The sequence below is a fragment of the Curcuma longa genome, chromosome 16 (genome assembly GCF_044706935.1).
Source record: "Curcuma longa cultivar G26 ecotype Majalengka, Jawa Barat chromosome 16, ITB_CL_G26_1.1, whole genome shotgun sequence".
In the NCBI taxonomy this organism is placed as follows: domain Eukaryota; kingdom Viridiplantae; phylum Streptophyta; class Magnoliopsida; order Zingiberales; family Zingiberaceae; genus Curcuma; species Curcuma longa.
In genome coordinates, this window is record NC_133876.1 from 8,606,847 (window position 1) to 8,629,385 (window position 22,539).

At 37.0% G+C, this 22,539-nt stretch overlaps 2 protein-coding genes and 1 pseudogene across 2 annotated transcripts in view; 2 read left to right on the forward strand and 1 right to left on the reverse strand.

Annotated features, from left to right (window-relative positions):
* The window catches only part of LOC141847699 (SUMO-activating enzyme subunit 2-like), a 36,067-nt gene extending 30,421 nt beyond the window's left edge, over positions 1-5,646 (forward strand). Inside the window, exons 3-11 of the mRNA XM_074735766.1 lie at positions 309-392; positions 509-727; positions 1,992-2,093; positions 2,705-3,160; positions 3,243-3,472; positions 3,998-4,091; positions 4,165-4,347; positions 4,442-4,539; positions 5,116-5,646. Coding sequence (XP_074591867.1) covers positions 309-392; positions 509-727; positions 1,992-2,093; positions 2,705-3,160; positions 3,243-3,472; positions 3,998-4,091; positions 4,165-4,347; positions 4,442-4,539; positions 5,116-5,452 — 1,803 coding nt within the window. The 3' untranslated portion in view covers positions 5,453-5,646. The remainder of the gene's footprint in view (positions 1-308; positions 393-508; positions 728-1,991; positions 2,094-2,704; positions 3,161-3,242; positions 3,473-3,997; positions 4,092-4,164; positions 4,348-4,441; positions 4,540-5,115) is intronic.
* A 606-nt stretch (positions 5,647-6,252) lies between these two features.
* Positions 6,253-10,528, forward strand: LOC141847982 (cyclin-P3-1-like). Its single transcript, XM_074736089.1, has 3 exons — positions 6,253-6,475; positions 8,681-9,109; positions 9,960-10,528. The coding sequence occupies exons 2-3, from the start codon at positions 8,709-8,711 to the stop codon at positions 10,228-10,230; spliced, it is 672 nt and encodes a 223-aa protein (XP_074592190.1). The 5' UTR covers positions 6,253-6,475; positions 8,681-8,708; the 3' UTR covers positions 10,231-10,528.
* A 1,172-nt stretch (positions 10,529-11,700) lies between these two features.
* On the reverse strand, positions 11,701-22,231 carry LOC141847423 (cysteine-tryptophan domain-containing zinc finger protein 7-like; annotated as a pseudogene).
* Positions 22,232-22,539: the final 308 nt, after the last annotated feature.

The following is a 22,539-nucleotide window of genomic DNA, read 5'->3' on the forward strand; positions in this document are numbered from 1 at the left end:
TTAGGAAATGAGATTACCTTCCATTTTATCACATTTCACTAGTTTTAATTTTATTTTTCAAAATATTCTCGTATCTATATTTTTCTTGTCACAATTCCAATACCTATACTAATCTTGCGATCTCAATCAAAATAATAAATTGGAATTGTGAACTAGGTGCTATCTACAGAAAGTTAAAAAAAAAAAAAAAAAGAAGTATTTTGTGATACAATTTGTCATCTCGTTGGAGTTTTAAACTTGTAGTAGTTTTGCTATACCTTCTTATGCTAGCTATTATTGTGCATCTCTGTGTTGTTTGGATTATGCAGATTGACATGGACACCATTGAAGTCAGTAACCTGAATAGACAATTTTTATTTCGACAAGAGCATGTGGGACAGTCCAAGGCCAAAGTATGTTGATTGAATTGTTTTTCTTGAATGTGATATTCATGTTAATATTTTTCAGTCCTCTTCACAATGTACTTGTTGTAATGCTGGATCTTTCATAACATTTCTGTTAATATCAGGTTGCTCGAGATGCTGTCTTGAAGTTCGTACCTCACATTAATATAACACCTTACCATGCAAATGTGAAGGATCCTGACTTTAACGTAGATTTTTTAAAGCAATTTAATGTTGTATTAAATGGTCTGGATAACCTGGATGCTAGACGGCATGTTAATCGTCTTTGTTTGGCTGCTGAAGTCCCTTTGGTTGAAAGTGGAACAACAGGATTTTTAGGGCAGGTAGGATTGAGTATTTGTTGATGATGATTCATGTAAAGTATTTCATAGTGCACAATTTTGCAACATACATTTTCCTAGTGCATTCTTTGTTTGAAAACCTTATAGACCTATTTGCAGGACCATGCTTCATTCTTTGCAATACTCTAAAAGAGATTCATTCGCAAGCAATATGTCAATGCCCTCTTGCAAATTTACTGTGGGGGCTTTGCACAAAAAAGTAACTCAAAAGATAGCTTCTTGAATATTGTTCTGAAAAGCAGTTGCACTATCATATTGCAATTGACCTATAGATGCACACACGTGCACCAGATGGCATCTATGTGGTCACATGTTTCCAAACTTTCAATTTGTCAGTTAGATCATACTAATATACTATATTCAAGATTTTTTTTTTCAAGGAATGAGTCACACCAACATTATCAACAATATAGTTTTGAACCAATTTAGTTCCCAAACATCAATAGTGTCAATAATAAATTGAATTTTGTCATATGTTTTTCAAAGACTAAGCTGAAATGTCTTATGTCAAACCATGGCATGGCTCCTTAAATCTCTTAACATTTTCAAAATGGTGTTAAATGTATTGCAACAATGGGTTTATCATGGCAGCCATTTGCTAGGCCCAGCTTATCATAATAAACTTATTTATTCTCTTACATAACATATTACTGATGTTTGGATCTCATTGTTGTGAATGTATTCAGTGCATTAGTCCCTTCTGTTTCTAGCATTGTTCTTCAGCGAACTCTTATAATTCTTGTCACATTATGAGCAAACAACTATATTCCATTCTATCCATTTTCATCTTGATTTTTTTTTTATTTTCAATATATATTTATATGTCTCTAAGCATTTAGTGAACTCAATCATTATGGATGTAGATCAAATTATTTTGTTTCATTACACCAGTACGTGTTTTCCTGATTGCCTTCAACAAATTTGATACTAATAGGTGAGCAAACGACCTGGTCTACACTTCATCAAATGCAAACTTTAATTTTATTATTAATCACTTCTCCAAACTACTAGGCAACACTTAAACAATGTTTGGTTCCTGAAGCTATAGTTAATCTCCTTTTATTTTGATTTTTCTGTTTGTACTCTAGATCACTCATTCTGTTTATGATATGCAGATGTTAGTTTACTCTCATTTTTTATTCTGTATTACTGTGAATCACATACAATTTCTGGTGTTTAATACACTCTTGTCCCTTTTTCTTGATAACTTCATTTGGTTAATGTATATATTTTTCCATATCTCCAGGTTACTGTGCATGTTAAGGGTAGAACTGAGTGCTACGAATGTCAACCAAAACCTATGCCGAAGACTTATCCTGTCTGCACAATCACCAGTACTCCATCGAAGGTTGAATCTCAAAATCTTTTTGGATGGTTATCATTATCATCAAAGCTGGTTATTTCCTTTCTAATTCTTTTTATAGGTAGCCATACTCAACAGGTGTTATTGCTCAACATTTGCTTTGACATGAAATCTCTCCTTCGAATTTTTTGCTTGCATAGTTTCTCTTGTGTGATTTTTTTTTTGTTACTACTGCTTTGACATTAATTTAAAATCTCAATGAAGCTGTTCTTGTACCGTTGGATGCAGTAGAGGTTGTAAACTTGTTGCAACATGGAAGCTGCATATCAGCACCATGGTTTAAGCACACTTGCGAGAAGTACTTTATCCTTGATTAATATATGCCATTTGAAATCCTTGCACAATATACTTTACAGAATTACAGTGACTGATTTGGATCATTTTACATCACAAATCCCAAATCCTCCTACTCTTAATGATCTTTTCATGTATGTGTATTGTGAATTTCACTTATAAATATTAGAATGTTTAGTTGAAGGAGATCTCACACGAGTCAATGTTATCTTTTTGTTAAATAATTCTAGATAGCTTTCTAGCTTTTTTTGTCTAAATGGCTAGCGACTTCTTTCCTTTATTCATTTATTTATTTTTTATAGTTTATTCACTGCATAGTTTGGGCAAAGGACTTGCTCTTCACAAAATTGTTTGGTGATAAATGTCAAGAGAACGATCTCTTTGTACATAGCGGTGATGCATCTAATTCAGAAAAACCTATGGAAGACATATTTAAGCGAGCCCCAGACGAGGATCCCAAGCAGTATGGAAAAAGGATCTATGACCATGTTTTCGGATATAACATTGAAGCTGCTTTGGCTAATGAAGAAACATGGAAAAACAGAAGCCAGCCTAGACCAATCTTTCTTAGAGATGTGCTGCCTGAGAAATTCATCTTGCAGAATACTAATCCTGAAAAAGGCTGCTTGACAGATGATTTGTCATTGTCTGTCCTACCCTTTCTCGGTCTGAACGACCCACAGGAGGTTTGGAATCTTGCTGAGAATTCAAGAGTGTTCTTAGAGTCATTACAGTTATTCATTGAGAAGCGAGAGAAGGTCCTTATTGTTTTGCTTGTCATATGTTATTTGGATTTCTATTTTCAGGTGGCCCGATTATGATTTCTGTTTGGACTTTCAGGATATTGGGAGCCTTACCTTTGACAAAGATGATCAATTGGCTGTAGAATTTGTTACTGCCGCCGCAAATATTAGGGCATCTTGCTTTGGGATACCTTTACATAGCCTTTTTGATTCTAAGGGAATTGCTGGCAACATTGTGCATGCTGTTGCAACAACTAATTCTATTATTGCTGGTTTGATTGTGATCGAAGCAATCAAGGTACTCCAAGAAGACTTTGAGAATTGTAGGTGTGTTTTGATGAACCTTGGTCAATACTTGTCATTTTGGTTTTTTCATTTCAAAACAATATTACAAAAAACATTTGGCACTTGCATTGGACAAGGGATTTATGTTTGGAAATTCTGATATTTACTCAAAATCTACTTTTACCGGTCAAGTGGTACGCATATATAATTTTGTACCTATTTTGTTCAATTTTTGATAAATGGGTCAAAATTCACTTCTATCTTTTCTTGATATTTCATGTGGTTGGTTCCTTCTCTATGTGCATTCTAAACTAGAAAGTTTACATTCTGTGGATAATTTATCATTAACAATAAGCTGTGTAACAATGTTTAAGATAATGCTTACTTATTTGAACTTGGTGATTAGTGTTTAACAGTGTTTGAGAAAGAATTTTTTCTTAGAAAGCTATGGCTGTGGACTAACTTTGCATTAGCAACAGCCTCATGTATCATACTTATGACTTGCACTTTCTTCTTTGATACTTTGTCAAACTTGTTGGGGCATTAATTGATATGTTCATTATTCAGGATGACATATTGTCTTGAACATCCATCTAGAAAGATGCTTCTGATGCCGGTAGAGCCTTTCGAACCTAACAAATCTTGTTATGTCTGTTCTGAGGTGAGCTTCTCCATCCACTTTTCTTTTCTTTGTTTTTTCCTCTATCTTCTTTAACAATATTGATTGTAAACAGACACCCTTACTACTTGAAGTCAACACTCGAACAACAACACTGAGAGATATCGTCGACAAGATAATAAAAGTCAAATTGGGCATGGATCTCCCCATGGTAATGCAAGCTACAACCCTTATCTATGAGGTGGGCGATGATCTGGAGGAAGATGTTGCTGCTAATTATGCCTTAAACCTCAACAAGGTTGTCAACTCTTCTGCATTTTTTTCCTATTTTCTGACACTATTTACCTTTTATCGCAGTTCCTACAATTTTGTTCTGCACCTTTATCTTTCAGAACTTAGCAGACCTCCCTGCACCAGTTACCGATGGCACCATGCTCACAGTCGAAGATTTTCAGCAGGAGTTAAAATGTCATATAAACATTAAACACAGGTCTTTTCTTGCTACTCTGAACTTATACTACCTGGAGTACTCTTTCTTGTTAGTCCTGCTCTTGTTTAATGGCTCCTCCCAAAGACCAGCAAGTGCAGTGTGCCATGTGATACTAAGTTCAAATAAGTGAGTGATACTTAATGCATACTATGTACTTCTCATCGAAGATTGAACTCTACACACCACATCCAATTTGTCGTGTAGAAATCCTTGAATTTGTAGAAACTAGTTGAAGCATCACAAGAAGCCTATGTTGTGAGCAATTGGCGTGGGTAAAAACATCTTGTTCTGCCCACTGAATCTTGTGGAACTGGGACAGCTCCTTGAAACCTTCAGTGTCATAGGTGCTCAGAATGAAGAGTTGTAGAAGGATTCAAACATGAATTCATAGTGGCACGTACCTCTTTAGTATTGTCAAAGATATAAGTGAGAAAAGTCTTGATTGATCATATTTAGCATATGATGATTCGCTTGTTCCATATGCATTCTTCTTAATTTATCCCTTTTTGTATGTTGCTCTACTGCTCTCGAATCAGTCTAGTTATCATCACTGACTGTTGCTTCTCAATCATGCAGGGACGACTTCGATGAGCAGAAAGAACCCGACGGAATGGTCCTATCAGGATGGACAGCTCCTGAGAAAGTCGATACGGCTACAAGTAATGGAGAAGGCACATCTGCTGATCATCAAATAACAGTCGAACAACCAACAGAGTCTGAAGTGGTTGAATTAGCTGCAGAAATGCTCGACGCTAAGAGAAAACTGCTTGCTACATTGGAAAGAAAAGGACATCAAGAAGAAGACCGCGAGGTTCTCTCAGTTCCTGTCAATGACCATGATGACGATGACGATGACGACCTTGTTTTGCTCGATGACTATCCTGAAGCAAATAAGAAGCTGAAGTTGGAGTAGCTTTGAGTTCAAGTATAATTACACTTGATAGCATCTTGAGCAAAATTACATTTGTCATATAATTTTGCTTCAAAATATTTCATAAAAATGTAAAAAAAAAAAAAAAAAGCTTTTTCCTCGTATGTTTTTACCGAGGTAAATGGAAGGACTGCAATTAGAAATTTTTGAAGGGTGTTTTTGAAGATTCTAAGAAAGTATAGGTCATAATGAAAATTTACCTTTGCATAAATTTAAACCACCTACTACTAATTTACTATTTTCTTTACCCAACTTATTATTAGTACTCGAAAACAACACCCCACTAACTCAGCCACCCAGTGGGTAAGCTGTCATGGCACACCGCTCCTCTCTCGCTCCCTAGTCCGAAACATCATACACGAAATTCCAGCAAAAAGAAGTAAAGAACCCAACAAGTACGGTCCACTTGAGGACCACGCCACTTTCCTAGTCGGCGTAACTGTGGACGCTGTCTCGGATCTGAGAGCGGACTCTTGAGAATAACAGTGAGACAGGGCTGGGATTCGGTCCAATTCCAGTTGTAGATTAACTAACCCATCCGCCCATCTCAGCGCTTGTTTTTGCGGTGCGCACCGCAGAGGCACCTTCCTCGCAGTTTGACAAAATTGCGGGGACCAGTCATCAGCCAATGGCATGGATGGTATCACGGTGGGGAACAGTTGGTGCCGATCCCACTACTGGCGCCGACGCCCACCGACACAGAGGATTAAGCAGAGTATTATACCGCGCGATTTTTGTTTTTGTTTTAATATTTCTGCTCGCTTCTCCATCGCCATTTTCGATCTCGTCCACCAACTAGTGGGATTGGACGAGGCACCATTAAATTGCTAGTGGAAGGTGAGCTGCTCTTCCCACCATCGATCGCCGTTGTTGCGGCTGAGGCAAGAAATAGGTGGTGGAATGCCCGCGGAGGAGAGGTAGATCCACACCTATCCATGCCATTTTTGGTGGAGGTCAGAGGCGAGGAGGGATTGGGGGAAGAGAAGATCAGTTCATGAACAAACTGTAAGTGATTCATTCACCTTGTCTGGATTTTTTTTTTTTGGTTCTATTGGCACGGCCTTTGAATTTTAGGAGAACTTGGTCAAAATTGATTCTTTGGCTCATTATTCTGGTGTGAATCTCAGCTACAGTGATTATAAACACTTGCGTTGGTGTTGTAGATGGGAGAGGAGGTCATGACTCCATTTCTTTTCAGTTTGACAATTAGTAGTCCATTTTCTTAGCTGATAGTTTGGTCTGCTTGGAATTTTATCTACAGTGTTGCTTTCTTTCCAAAAAGAGTTGCGTAATTTTTGGGTGACTTGTAATTTTCGGGGGTTTCTTTGTACTCTGGACAAGTCACGAAGAGGCTACTGATGTGATAGCAGAGTTATGGTTATTGTCTTTAAGTGTAAAAATGGAATATGCACAAGTTTTATGTGAAGTTAAAAGTTTCAGAAGCTTCTTTTTCCATATTAGCAAATTTTGTTACAATTTCGTTAGGGTGCGTCAGTAATCAAGGAAAACCCTTGACGGGGTATCAGCTCACCCCTGATTCAAACACATGCATAGATAGAAGATCTGTGGCAGGTCAGACATCATATGAACATTTTAAAGTTTAGTGGTGTTTTGGTTTGATTTTAGAAAATTATGGAGGATGCATCAAAATTATCATCATTAGTTATTGAGTCGAAATTACAAAGTTGATTAAAACTAAGACTATATATTTGTTTTGCAATTTGAGAATAGGAGCTGAGGAAGTAGTGTGGTTAGATGAACATAAAATATGTGCATTTAAATTTTCTAAATATTTTGAATATATTATTCAACTGGAGAGAATGATTGATATTTCTTTGGTTACTATCTAGGACGGATCCAAGAATTAGAGGTGGGCTGGGCTTTGGGTGTGGAAGGGGTGGGCTAAGTACCAAAACAAATTGAACAAAGAGAAAAAGAAAGAAAGAAAGAACACATCAATTCTCCTTGGTGCCAAGTTATAGGCTATAAAATACCTATGTAAGTTTTTTTGGGGTCTGGGCTAGAGCTCACGACAACCCTATCGTAGATCCATCTCTGGTTACTATAGAAGTCATGTTACACGGTTTTGAAATGAGCAATGCTTCATTGACAGGGAGTTGGCTGATTTGAAAGAGAATAATATGAAAAATTGGTTTAGGCGAGGTGTAATCAAGTTGCATAGAATTTAAATGTAGAAAAGTAGAAACAAAGAGAAAAAGTTACCCTTCACAATAATTAGGTATAATTGTGGTAGATAAGATCCAAGAAAATGTCTAAGATGTTCAAGATAGTTTTAGTGCCACATTGGCAAAAAGTGAGGAGCCTTATTGGTCATGGGGATCTTCACTTCTTCAAGGAGCCTTCTAAAAGTGAGCAGGTGAAGGTCTACTCCCAAAGCTAACAATAGCTTGGGAGACCCATGAACGTGGGCAATGTATATAATATTCCTCAGAATATGGTCAAAAGATGTTGAATGAAGACAGGTGTTATAGTATAGGCCAGCTGGGGCCTAAGAAAACTGTATTAGAAACATTCAGTTGGTTTTGAGAGAATACTACAGTAAGCTAAATGAAGGAACGACCAAAGTGATTGACCCTAAATAAATAGTTGATGTTGTCAACTGTTGTAATATAATTAGGATATTTACAATAAACATAAAATGCAATTTTGAATAACTGAATATAACAGTAGGTTCTTACTCTTTTCATACATGGTTTGATCTCCTAGTGCTTCAAGTTTTTATATGAATGCCAGGATGTTTTCCATATTTTTGATAGTTATTGTTTTTGTTTCCAAAAAGACATTTTGCTAGTTATTATTGACTGTTTGAGAAAATTACATGATTGGGGAGGGAGCAATAAAGTTCGCATAGATAGCTTGTGGATCCATCTTCTTCCTAGATTTTTTTCGTTTCATAATTGATTTGATCTCCTAGTTATTCTTCAAGATATAGTTTTCTGCAATTTTAATGATTGCTTTTCATTGTTTGACCATGCTACATGATTATCAGGGAAGAAGAATTAAATTTGACTTGTGAATTATCTTGTTCACTTCTATTGGTACAATATATTCTAGGCTCATGTTGGGTTTTCTTGAAGTGTGGAAATCTCCCTAATTGATGCAAAAACGAAGCACATTGACATTGTTATCATCATCGTCTTATCTGAGATGTTTTTGTAGTTCTAAAATTATATTCTCCTAAATGTGCAGTGATTTTAAGTGTTAAGGAAGACATAATATGAGATTGATGATAACTAACACCGAAGCTACAAATCCTGAGGCCTACCTATCATTGGGTCTGAGCACATCATGCAAGAAGGTTCCCAGGTTCCCAAGGATATTGCCCCTTATATCCTCAATTCTTGAGACAACTGTCGAGAAGGCGGAAAATAAACTTGATTCCTTTGAAATAAAGGAAAGTGCAAGTGTCTTCAGTGGTATGAGAGCACCAACACTTAGCATACAGAGGTACATTGAGCGCATCTTCAAGTATGCAAATTGCAGCCCATCTTGCTTTCTTCTTGGATACATATACATTGAAAGATTCCTTCAACAACCAAACATTTGTTTGACCTCCCTTAATGTCCATCGGTTGATCATCACAAGTGTTGTCATCGCTGCCAAGTTTATGGATGATGCGTAAGTTCGTATTCTTTTCTGTTTTTGGTTAGTAAATAAACACAGCTTCTTTGGCAATCTGTATATTAATTAGTTACTAAAATGATTAAAATATCAAATAAAATGATAAATATCTCATATTATGTTTCACATTAGCAAGATCATGTTAATCTTTTATTTCAAAGGAATAAGACCAGCTCTATAAATTGGCTACCTTAAGGAAGTGAACTAACCTTGTATATTGCATTCTGATGTATTTCGGTCTAGCCATGTTAATGTGCCACATCCTGATTGATGGTTGTTGCGAAAACCTTAGGGAAGCAAGCGAAGAGAAATTCACAAGAACCTGCCATGCATATTGTTTTTCCATAGGCATAAGTATGGTAGTTTTCACTTTACCCCCAAAGTGTATTTCCTTCTCAAAATGCCCCTAAGAATTTTCAACTCTGGTCATTTCACTCCTAACTATTAACTCTATTTAGTCAATGATTAATGTAAAGCCTTGTATATATATATATATAAAAGCTGATAGTGTAATCTAAAGATGTGGTAGAAAATGTCTTTGTTTTAAGTATTATTATTGCAGTCTGTTATATGGTTTAAATGAGAATCCTAAGTGTTCTACAAGATCAATTGGTTGCGATTAACTTAATAACTTCTGCATGGAGATTAGTGTTTCATGTTGTAGTCATCAAATGGGTCGCAAAATGAGATTACTTCTGTTTCAGCAGAAACTTTTGCTTTTAAAGAGTTCTTTGTTGTTGATTCCTCATAATTCCAAACATATTTTTGGCTCTGTATACACTATCTGTAATGACTTGAGAATTTCATGCGTGTTATGTGAGTGACGTTCATGTTTATTTGGCTGCAGTTTTTGCAGCAACGCATATTATGCAAGAGTTGGAGGGATCAGCACACTGGAAATGAATAGACTAGAGCTCAACTTCTTAGTCAGTTTAGATTTCAGACTTCATGTGACTGTAGGCACATTCGATGCATATTGTTTGCGGATAGAAAAGGAAGCCAAAACCTACCATGTCGAGCGGCCAATCAAGACTTGCTTCAGAAATGAGTGGACAAACATAGAAGATCGAAAAAGCCGAGGAGCAGTGGTTCGGAGATACAGTTGCAGTACACTGTGAACGTTTGTTTCTTCAGAGTGCTTGAACACGAATGGGGGAATATTGCATGTATTACTTCGCCAGCATCGTTCACTATTCAGATCTCATTCATGCAACAAAAACTTTGTATGCTTCTGTATTGTTTCTTGCACTGGATATCCATAATATCAAGAGCCTGGAAACAAGAAACAAATTTGGCTATATATGGATTCTGAAATTAGAGACCTAGCCAAAGAAGAACCAGTGGAGTCAATTAGTGGGGCTTCACTGTAATTGTCCAATTTACTGTGATTTATTTTAATGTTGATTAATTTATTTATATTTTAATACTAACTTTATAATTGATCCATGTGGTTCAAAACAATATCCAATGCTTTTGCTTTAGGTTGTGTTCACCCAGCCCAGGTAGGGAAAAGGAATTCTAAGATTTCAGTTCTCCCTAGCTTACCTTGTCAAAAGCTTGAGCCTATTGATCCCAATTGCAATTCTTGGTGTGATTTAGGGTTTCAACTACACCCCACTACCAATGATGCTTGCCGTGAGTCGGCCTATGAATTCAAAGAATGACTTTTGCAAGTTTCTATCATGCATATTCAAGATGAACATGTAGGATATAAGGCTCTAGGACTATAATGCGATGATAAGAGGTGAGAAAGATTTCTTAGACAAGAAGATTCAAATCTCATCTAGGATACATTAGAGAGTTCAAATTAGGATTAGACCAAGTAACTATTGATAATTGCACTCTATTCTTATCAAACTAAATGTTACATGATGAACTCAGATATTTAAGAAAAAAAATAGAAATGAGATATACATGGAATATCACCAATAAATTGAGTAGGTCTATATAAATAAATTGCAAATGTATATAGTAATTTATCCTGAAATAAAATAACATATTTGGTGGGGAAGGAAACAATTGTGAACTGATTGGGGGTCAAAAAGGAATTGTTGGTGCAGTCTATTGTTGTGATTTTCTCTATGCTTATGCACATGTTTTAGAGCTAGAATAGCTTAACAATAATTCATTTACTATATATATAACTGTAAATACTTTGTTATTGATAGAAATATTTCCGGGGTTTCGCAGCTTCCACGACACTCTTTGCTGCTTCATTCTCGTCCCCAGCTCAGTTAGCATTAGTTAATGTTTCGCATCAAAAATACATACACCCTGCAAAACGATAATTCTAGTATCATTGAAAAGAAATCAAGACTAAAATCAGGGCTTTTGATGATTTTACCTCTTGCAGAATCGTCAGCAGAAATTTCTCATTAGAAAACCTACAAACCGGACTGACAGAAACCACTTCAGATAAAAAAAATGTCAATCTGTCTCCATGACAAGAATGTCAAATGTTTGGTATAATAGAAGTTTATAGTGGTAAAACAATTCGAAGTGTTAGAAGTTGCAAACACATGTGGGGACGTACCGTGTATGTAACGCTGGCTCTTTTTGTTATGCTATTTTCATGTACACTGTAATGGTTCCAGGAATGCCGATGTTTTGTAACAAAACCCTAATGTCAATATATCTGATCATGGAACCTTGCCAGAAAAAATATGCGTGAGGCTGCAAAGCACAATCCATTTCGTCTTGAAAAGAAACCCCAACATGTCAATATATCTGGGCATGTATCCATTTTTCCTCTTGTACTTTTTGGCTGGTTGCCTAACCATTGTCAGTATCTAAAACATCAAGAATGCAAAGCTCACTATGTTAAAGAAAAATTGTGAGCCAGTTTTTCCGTATGGATTTTCCATTGACCGAGCCCAAAAAATTGCCAGTCTCTTCAGGGGCAAACATTATTCGAAGCAGTAGGGAAAGTTCTGACCACTGCATGTCAACCAAAAAAGAGACTGAAGTCTACAGGTCTTATTCACAGAAGTACTCTCTGCAAAACTTTTAACGGCCGATAGACTCCATGGAGAGTCTTATAAGTCTTAGCAACCCTTCTACATCATGAAAGTTGAAATCAAGAGCCTTTCTCACTGACGATAAAGCATCCAACTTATCCTTGTCCAAGTTAGCACTAGCAGCTGCAATGGAAATTTGTGATTTCCTAGTGGCTTCAAATGCACAGTTTAGGTCATTTGTCTGCCATCAAGAACGTTTGGGCTGATATTAATACAAAAAAATAAAGAAAAAATAATAAAAAATGAACTATCATCAAAGAGATGGCAGAGTTATTTTTACAAAACAATGAAAAACATGCTTCACGTTGAAGGAATAATGACCCAGTCATCTTTATGTTATGTTTTTTTTTCTCAAAAGCATTGATAAGTATCGTGAGCATATTCAAATCATAGTACGAAATTAAAAATAATAATTGGCTAACTTACATAATGAAGTAACTGCATAACTTGATGATGGTGGTGGGCAGCTAAAACATGGTTGCCAGAAGCTTGAGAACTAACACCCTTAGCTAAAGCATTCTTACCTAATAATGCTTGATTGTTTAAATTATCAACATCAGACACGGAAGATGATGGTGATTCACCTAAAACACAAAGGGGGGAATCAAGATCAGTGCATCAAAGGCTAATTAGCATGAGAATAATCTGCAATTCCATGAAAAATAAAAATTAGAGGAATAAATTTGAAGAGAATGTGTTAATGCGAAGACAATCACAATCGACCAACAAATTATACTTTTAGTAAATCGACCAACAAATTATACTTTTAGTTTTGAAAGTACGTCGCATCATGATTAAATAAAGAGAATTATGAGAACTTTTGCAAAGCATCAGACTAAAAAAATTCATGACCAGAATCCTCAATATGAAGAAACAATCAAGGAGTTGGTAAGTGGTTATTTAAACAAGTCAACATACTGAGTATCATATTCAAGGGAGAAAATATAACAAAAATGTTAATCAGAAAAGTAAAATCTACATAATCTGACTACAAGTGTACTAATATTATTAATGGACAAGAAGCAAGTATGCAAAGATAACAACAAAGCTATGATCATTCACTAAATACAGTGAGCTATAAAAATTCTAAGTGTTTGGAGTCAACTGTGATGATGTTTAAAGTGAAAGAGCATCATTTGATTATGTCATCAATCCTCTCTCTGTTTCATGCATTTAAAATGAATCTTCCCGGTCTAACTCTACCTCACTTTACATCATCAAATCATCTCATAACTATTGTATTTAAAGGTCTCTATTGAACTTGAATGTGTCACCTCACTGTATCTCACAGCGAAATATAAAATAAAAACATGAGCTTGTTTGCAGGGATTTGCTAAACAAAAGCTTCATTGACGCACTATAGTTTCAACTAGGTTCCTTCAGTTAATACTAAATAGAATTTTTTTTGGAAGAATACTTGTCCATTATTGTTGGTTCCATTAAGACACTCAAGTAGCAAGTTGCAACATTTGCCACAACATAAATCTTGATTACAACCTATAGAGTTACAAAAATGGACATTAAAAACTATCTATAAGAAAATATTGTGGTGCACGTAAAGAAAAGGCTAGCAACTTGTCCATTGCATGATTCTTTTTTTCAAAGAATTTTAAAACCTATATATAGCTAATAACATAACCTAACTCGCATAGCTATGGTGAACCTTAAACAAATAAGCAAGTGTTCTCAATATAATCCTAGAAGCAAAAAATTCCAAGCATCACATACATTAGCCTGATTGTTTGCAAGAAAAATTTAATAAACCACCGACACAAAACTACTTTAAGTGCAACAAGTTCCACAGACCTGGAGGAAGAAGCTGCAAAGCAGTTTGCAACTCATGTCGATCTATGCTCACATTAGGATTTTTACAGTATGCAGCCTTCAGATAGGCTACTTCAATGCATTTGTATGCTAGAGCAGCTGCAGCCATGTCCTTGATTCTCTCATATTCATGGGCAACATATCTGTTAAAATAGTGTGATATTATGATTTTTGGCTTTGTATATTTATATTCATTATCACTTAGATATTAAAATAGGACAGCATCATTGCATCATTGTTCTCATTACAGCATTTAGTTTTCTCTTCATTATTTGGCATAAATTTCCACACTTCGATGCATACACAAAATGTTGCCTAAAATCTAAATAGATCCTTTATGTACCCTCCCAAATGCACATCAACTCCATTGTACTGAATATGTGCACAGTCTAATTACTCGCTCGCTACCATATTAACATGATCAAAATTAAGACCAACCATTTATCTCTCTCAATAAATGCCTCAGATAGCTTTTTCATCTTGATTGTGATGTCGTATTGCATTAATTCATGGAAGAGTTTATATTCCAAGATAATACTTGAGTATTCCTATTTTATAATAACTATTATATTCCTGTTTTTAGCAGTGATGAGCATGAGATTGAAATGGAATCTGATACACATCCCAGGCTATCATTTTTCTCATGTACAAATAATTCTTACATAGGTCCAACCAAGACACTCTCTATTATCTAGAACAGGGTTTCCCTGATAATGCAGTCATTTGCTTCCCACTAGGTCACCACCCCACACCAACAATTACAATGATTCCCTACTTCATAAACAGACGACATTCACATGCAAATAAAAACAATTCACATAAATAACTTACCAGATTCAATTACACATAACTGGACTAGAAAGTTAGAAACAACAGAACTTAAACACAAGTTACACCCAGTCCACTGCTGGAACAAATGCAACCAGATCAAATCACAGAAAGCAGATCATAGGTGGGCTTGGTCATATAGACATAACAGAATCAATGGTGAACAGACATATGCTGCATAGTGTTACCAGTACTGGCACAGAAGAAAACAATAGGATCCTAGCTATGGAATTTAAGATTATATAGTAAAGATCCTAAAAAACTTATCAGATTGAGCTTGCTTTATTTAAACATACTACATCTTTTCAGACACCAGTGCGTGTACTTACAATAAGACAAATCTGGACAAGGACTAGCACCAACCAATATCGTTCACTATTAGTCTTTTTTTTCAGGTTTCATTAACTTTTTTGCAAGTCTAGGCAACATAAGTTATTGCCCTGCCTAGTCTATAACTAATACAATACGATGCAAGAAGTTGTTTCAAATCAGTAACAAACTAGGTATTGATTCATCTTACCTTTGCTAGGATTAGCAAACAGCATAATATGTTTCTTTAATCATGTAAATGCTTAATAACCTACTAAAACAAGAAAACACGAATCAATGTTGATGATTCTAGCCTAAACAAAGTCTGCAATATGTCAGACTGTCAGAGTCAAAACGGTCCTTACATCCAGGTGCAATATAATAACTGGTGATATAAGTATGACTGTCCTTGTGGATACTAAGTTAAAATGTGAGCTAAGCTACATGAACTTCCAGTTAGGTGCTCAAGCAACTCAACTTACTCGCAAAGTTTTGCAGTATCAAAGTACATCTGTGTTGCTTCTATCTTAGCATAATCACAATTGACAAATTCCTTACGAGCAGCAATATAGAGAAATTTCAAGGCAGCCTCAAAGTATAGGCTAGTGCTTTCAAGCTCTAGTCCTTCATTCTGCAAAGCCATTTCAAGGAAGAAATTTATTTCCAATCATATTGAAAAATATAGGCAGAGTGATATATGAGAGTATTTTATTTACCTTCAAGCGATTGGCCGTATGTTTGAGATCTCTTGCTTCTTTAATAAGAACAGAATGGTTTTCCTTTCTAATTGGACTGGATGCAACAGGGCCATTAGGAGTGTCATGTCTCATATTATTATGGCATGATCCACTATAATTATCTGGATGCTTATGCTGTTTCACCACTTTTGATGCATCATATTTTACTGTATCATCTATCTCAGCATTTGATATATGTTCCTTGAGAGGTGACAAATCCAAACCTTGAGTTTCTTGCTTATTCCTCAAGGCTAGCTTGAACTTTGAATTAACTTGTCCAGCCAATAGTGCTGGCTTATGTATCTTAGATGATCCATGGTGATTCATTGATTTTTCATGAATTTTAGAATCTAAATTCCTTTGTTGATTGGGAAGCATAGAAGAACCAGTAGTAAGCTCGTGTCTGTAGCTTTTGGTATTGCTTGGAGGCTTCAAATTTTTCAAATCAACATGAAAGCCTGAAACCTTAGGCCTATTATTCTTACATGAATCAGATTTTGAACCTCTATGTTTTTCTTTAAACCCTGAAGAGTTCTTACTAGACTTCAGCTGAGTGGGGTCAATCACTTGGCAGTGCTTGTTGACTTTCATCATATCCTGATAATCATCCTTGTATATATTTTCTCCATGCTCTATAGGCAAAAGTTTATCATGAGCACCCTGTTTCACAAGCATTTTTTCATCAGATCTTCCAGCAGTTGATTGGGTTGCCAGCTTCCCCAAGTGATCGACTGTCCCCATTGATGAATCCAGAAGACCTGTATTTGTTGCCCTATGATTGTCCAATGATTGTTTTTGAACATAAATGCCCATCTCCTCCCTAGACTTTGCAAGTCTATTTCCCCCATCAACTTCAATATCTGAACATCTTCTGGGGCTTCTCAATGCAGAATAATCAGCATTAATCATATCATACTTTTTATCTGAAATCCTTTTGCATGATTGCTTTTCCCTACTTGATACCCTCAGAGGTGATGAAGAAACTGATTCAACAGGAGAACCCTTTGCTTCTGGAAGATTGGATCTACTTCTCTGGGAACCAGAAACCTTTGAAGAACTTGAAATAGCTGCTACTACAGGTTGCACAGTGCTGGCATCCCTCTTTTTGAAATCCCTTTTTGAGAAGCCAAATTCCAGATTGTGGTGCTTTTTATCGACAAAATTGATAGCCTCATCCAGTTCACTGGGTGCTCCACAAGTAGCCAAAACCATTTTAGTTAGTTTTTTCTCCATCCTATTATTATGCTTAGTTATCTTGCATCTCTTTCCTTTGGAGAGAGACACATCAGCATTTTTATCTGGAGGATAGTCTGGTTGACCAAAAGTTGCTTTGGCAATAACCCTGTTATCCTCATGTTGGCTAGTCACAAGCACCTTCTGCTGATTATCTTGCCAGTCAACTTTTTCCTTTTCTGAAAGGGACTTTATATCTGAAGCACTGAAATGTTCATTGGTCTCAAAATTAGTGAGAAGCCAAACATCATCATGAGCTTCGTTAGATAATGTAGAGGGATAATCCTTTATATTGCATTCTGAGTTCTGCAAGATTTCATTCTTATGCTTCTTCGATGCTCTAAGATCATCTTGATCAGTCATTCTCTTTACTTTGGCTTTTGGATATTTCTCATTTTTCCTGCTGTGTTCACCTAAAACATATAGCATACACAGGTAATAATGTCTGATTACATCTCCACAAACGATCGACAAGAAAAAAATATATAATATAATTACAAAGGCTATAAAAGATCGACAAGCAAAAACATACCCCCGTGTGAATGGCACTCATGATTTCCTTGCTTGTCTTTTTGCTTTGACTTATGCTTCTGTGTTCTGAAACCAGTTGAGCTGCCTAAAGTACCAATCCCACCTTTATTCAACAAGTTTGCCTCAGCAGGTAGACACTGAATTGTATCATTTACACTTTTACATTTAACAAAGAACTCATTGTCCTTCTTTACAACATTAGGAAGTGCAATAGAGGTTGTTGATTGATTCAGTATATTTGAAGCATCTTTTTGAGCACTTTTCTTCTTCACAATAGCAGGCACACCAAGATGATCTCCTCTAGCCAACGGTGTGCTAGCAGCAGGAAGTTTCGGATCATCTAAGCTAGCATTATTTTCTGAAGCAGGGGCCGCATACAGTGCATGTAGAGCATTAGTCGTGTCATCCTCACTGACATGACAACTATTCATCCCCGGCCTACACAATGTATTTACAAACTATTAAAATAAAAGGGAAATGCAATCATAAGCCAAAGAAAAGAATTAATCCATGTTGTTGATGAAAAGAGACTTACAACCAATTCAGTAAACTGCACTGCCATTTGGGGGGTAAATCACCTGGATTTGTCCCGTATGGTAAGAGGCGCCATTTTTGGCAGATGTCACAACATACCCAATTCTCTTCAATAACAACAGGGACTTGAGGAGCAATAGTTGCATCTGTAGCAGAGGTATTGCATGTCAAAGGTACAGGTACTGGCTCGCTAACAGATAAGCCTGAAACTGCATCATTCTCAATATTTTTACCACCAGACCTTTTCTTGAGAGGCTGACTAAGCACAATGGATTCTTCATGCTTACGCTTCATAGCCTTATTCTTAATCTTTAAATGATTAGATGAAGGAGCTCCATTCTCTTCATCTTTGACATCACAATTTCTATTTACATGAAATTCCTTGATGCTGGATTTATTCAACTCTTTATGTGATTTTAGACCTTTGGACTTATTCTCGACATGGTTGGCTTTTGCAAAAGTGTTTTTCTTCTTTTCTTTAAGTGTTGCAGATGAGCTTCCACTAAGGTTGTCCTTCATAACTTCTATAGAATTGGTTTGACTAATCACTTTCCTTTTCTTGTCAGATATTTGTTCCTTCCATTGCAATATTCTCTCTCTAGATGGAGAAGATGTGAGCTTAATGTTTTCAGTAGCTTCAACTGAATGTCCATTCCTTCTCTTCTCTCCAGTTGAGTCACTATTTGGAAAATCAGAATCCTTATCGATCTTGATCCTCCTTTCTCTCTGCATATCAAATTCCCAATCCTTTTGATTATTTGCATTTTGGTTCTCCAATGCCCTTGCTGTGATGCTTGTTTTTTCACTCAATTTACCTTTCAACTGATTGGGTTTGTTTGATGAATAGCCAGCCCCATGATTTATTGTGCAATCAACTAACTCAATGTTATCCTTAGCTGAATCAGCAATTGGCTGTGTCTGTTGACGAGGCCATTTTGAGTTTCATAAACTGATCCAGCGGATTAATTTCTGTCTTTATCATGTTCTCATTTATCTGCCCATGTGCTTTTCTAGTATTTTCTGAAATGGAGGAAACCCTATTGAAAGAATTATAAGCAAGCCCTTGTTCTGCTTGAGCTTCAACACAAGTTACCCTATCTATAATACCTTTGCCTTCTAAATACTTTGTTTCACCTTTTCTCCCATTCGGCTGGCTCAATTTAGTTGGCTTCTCAGGCTGGCCATTTAGTTCTCTGGAATGTACAGTGAAGCCAGTAAAGTCAGCAATAATCTCAGACCTTCCCTTGGAGGATTTTCCTATTTTGGATTGTTTTCTTACAGAGAGATCCTTTTCAATTAATTGGCAAAAACAATCTTGCAGAGGTGAAAGTAAATGGAGATCAGGCACTGGAGAACATGTCATAACCTGCTTAAATGGTTTAACTAAGAATCAGAAAACATAAAACACAAGATTACCATGGATAAATATCAGAATTACCTGCAGAATAGTCATAGGAGATTCATCTGAGTCATTTTGTAATTCAGGAGAAATTCCATTATTCCCACTAGGACTGTCCTCAGATGATGAAGATGGAAAACCTAGACCACTATAAATAGCAGCATTATTTCTAGCCAAGTTATTGTCAGGACCCACTTTAATGCGAAGCTTCAGTGATTTGTGGTCAGATCCATTAGTTGTCTTGCTAAACGAAGTTAGCGGCAAATTAGGGTCCTGAATACTTGGATTACTCAAATAGATGTCCTGTTTGCATGAATTTTCTTTTAATGATACGGCTGCAGCATTAATTTTAGGAAGAGATGAACTCAATATCACTGAAGTCTTCGGGTTTGTAACCTGTATGTATAAGCTGAAGAACTCAGAATCTTATTTACTACCAAACATCATCTAGCAACTGACATGGATCCTGTGAATGATTCCTTTTGTTTGAATCAGAAAAACATATGCAGTTTGGCATAATTAGTGAGGAAAAGCATGATGTCAAATAGCCATAATTCTTTTGCAAAAAATCAGGTATCATATATTGTAAACTTTCCATTCTAATGGCAACATACCACTTACATCATTTTAAATAAAAAAGTGTACCTCAACTGGCATGTTGCAGGAAGATTTGATGGCAGTTTGAATTTCCACTTTATGTGGATTTCTATGGTGACATGAAATTGCAGGAGAACGTTGGTAGGTAGGTAGAAATGAACCATATCCTCCAAATTTTGCGCCTACAAATTAGTTGAATTCTCAGGAGTCAAGAGACCAGTACAAATTGGATGTTTAACAAGCTCTTGGAGACTATCTGCCCTACCCAAGTTCTCTGCAGAGACACCAGCTTCAAATTCTTTCTGAAAATGTCCCAAGACATTCTGTAATTTCTCATCCTGCAAAATATAAAAATAAATTAAAATAAAAAAAAATCATAATCGAACAGGTTACAATCACCAAATATTTGAGGAAAAAAAGCTTGTGATGAAAATGGTTGCAATCAACAAAGTTTTCAGAAAGTAAGCATGAATTCCATCTAGATAACAACTTTAGATGCTTTAAGGAAATTACCTTGGATTCATTTGATTAAGCATCATCCAAACCACATAGGAAGGATAGTTTCCCTAGACCAAGGCAAATGTAAATAGCTATGCGTTCATGGTCCTTTGTTTGTATAATTATTTTCTTGGAAATCCCCCCCCCCCCCCCAATTTTTGAACTTTCAGTAATGTAAAATCTAGATCAATGGAAGATATCATGTTAGTTAATGAAAAATAGTCTGTTTCTCTTTTGATAAAACAATTTTTTTCAAAATGAGTGGAAGTTTTCTCACTAACCCATTCCTATCCCAAGTGAGCCAAACCATCACACCCCAACCTCTCTACACTGACCCTCCAGTCTCCATTGAACAACCAGCTGATGTCCCTCCTTTGAGGGCACCCTCCCCACCACCACCACCCAAGCCGACTTCATTGCCATTGAATAGCAAGCCGAACACACTTTCTCAGACAGCTCTATCCCCTTCTCCACTATCAACCTTCTCTAAGACCCAATTGTCGAACCACTCAAAAAAACAACTTGCATCTTCCCTGTGTGACCCTATCAGCATCATTCCCCTGAACCAAATCTCCCCCTCCTCACCACCGAGACCTACCCAGTAGGTGGCATTCCTGCTGGAGACCTCATCAACAATGAACAGCTAGCTGACTAGCCTTCTATCCAAGCCTTCACATCCCATCCAGCCAATCTATGCCCGGCGATCCCATCTCCACCAATCACCCAATCGACTTCCCTCTCCATCACATCTCCACCAAATAACCCCTTCCCTCTTCCTACCAAAGCGACCCAACCATCATCACCTCCAATAGAAACCCATTTGGCAACACCAACCTCATGTCTAAACCCCAGCTCTCAGTGATCCACAGGTGGCGGCAAGTAGGCATGCGAGAAGGGAACTCCAACTCCAACCTCATGGAAAGAGAAAAGGAAGAAAAATGTCTTCATTGTATCACAGCCATAAAGGGGAAAATACTCAATTTTGCTAGTAAAAACTTTTCCTAGGAATATTTTACATGCAACAAAAAAACCCTTAGATGCTGGAGATTTAGCAGGAATTCATGCTACGACGAAATGCTCTGATGACATGGTATTGGAAACAAGAGCTTAGTTCTGAGGACATTTCAGATTGTCACTACTCTTTATCGAAGGATAGTTCAAAGTATCGGAAGGGATCTCCGTGGTTTCCCTCTATAAGTGATGTTCTTTTTCGATTCTCAAACCTAAAGGATCCAGCTTTAGAAAGATCATCATTCATCAATGCTCAAAATTAACAAATTCCGTTAACCTTAATCAATGACATTGAAAAACAAAACCAGAAAAGTGTTTGTATAGGTTTACTGATTTCAGTAAAGTTCCATCATGATATAAATATCCCAATGTCAAAATCTCCAGGACTAATCCTTAAGGACGAGAATTCAAACTGCATAGATAGAAACCAACTGCGGGGTCATACAATGTAGGAGAGAGCATCCGGGTCGATGAAGCGGTCGGCCTCCACGCCTGAGCACGCCTCGCCTTCCTCGAGCTCGTTGTCCTCCTCCATGCCCCTTCCACCTCCGAAACCTAACCCCTTCCTCCCATCCTCCCTCCTCCTCCCCGCCGCCAGCATCCAATCTCACTGCTCCTCCCCCTCCCCTCCCCCCCCCCCCCCCCCCCCCCCCCCCCCCCCCCCCACACCTCCGCACCTCACGCCAAAATCCAGAAATCAGGATCGTAAGACCAAAAGGCACCCTTCTCTCCCTCCAATTTCGGCAGTCGGACACCGCCTCTGCTGCCGAAACCCTAGAATCCCTCGCCAACGGAGGGCGACTTCTGAGTGCGGCAGCGATCAGCTCGCCGGATAAACAATCGGATGGACAACCCCAAGGATCGAGAGCCGATACTCTGAAAGGCGAGATCGGAGCACCGATCGCCGTG

Excerpts from the sequence above, each read along its gene's own strand:
- LOC141847982 (XM_074736089.1), top strand. The coding sequence starts at position 8,709 with ATGAGATTGATGATAACTAACACCGAAGCTACAAATCCTGAGGCCTAC. Across the intron at positions 9,110-9,959 it reads GCCAAGTTTATGGATGATGC|TTTTTGCAGCAACGCATATT; the intron begins GTAAGTTCGTAT and ends ATTTGGCTGCAG.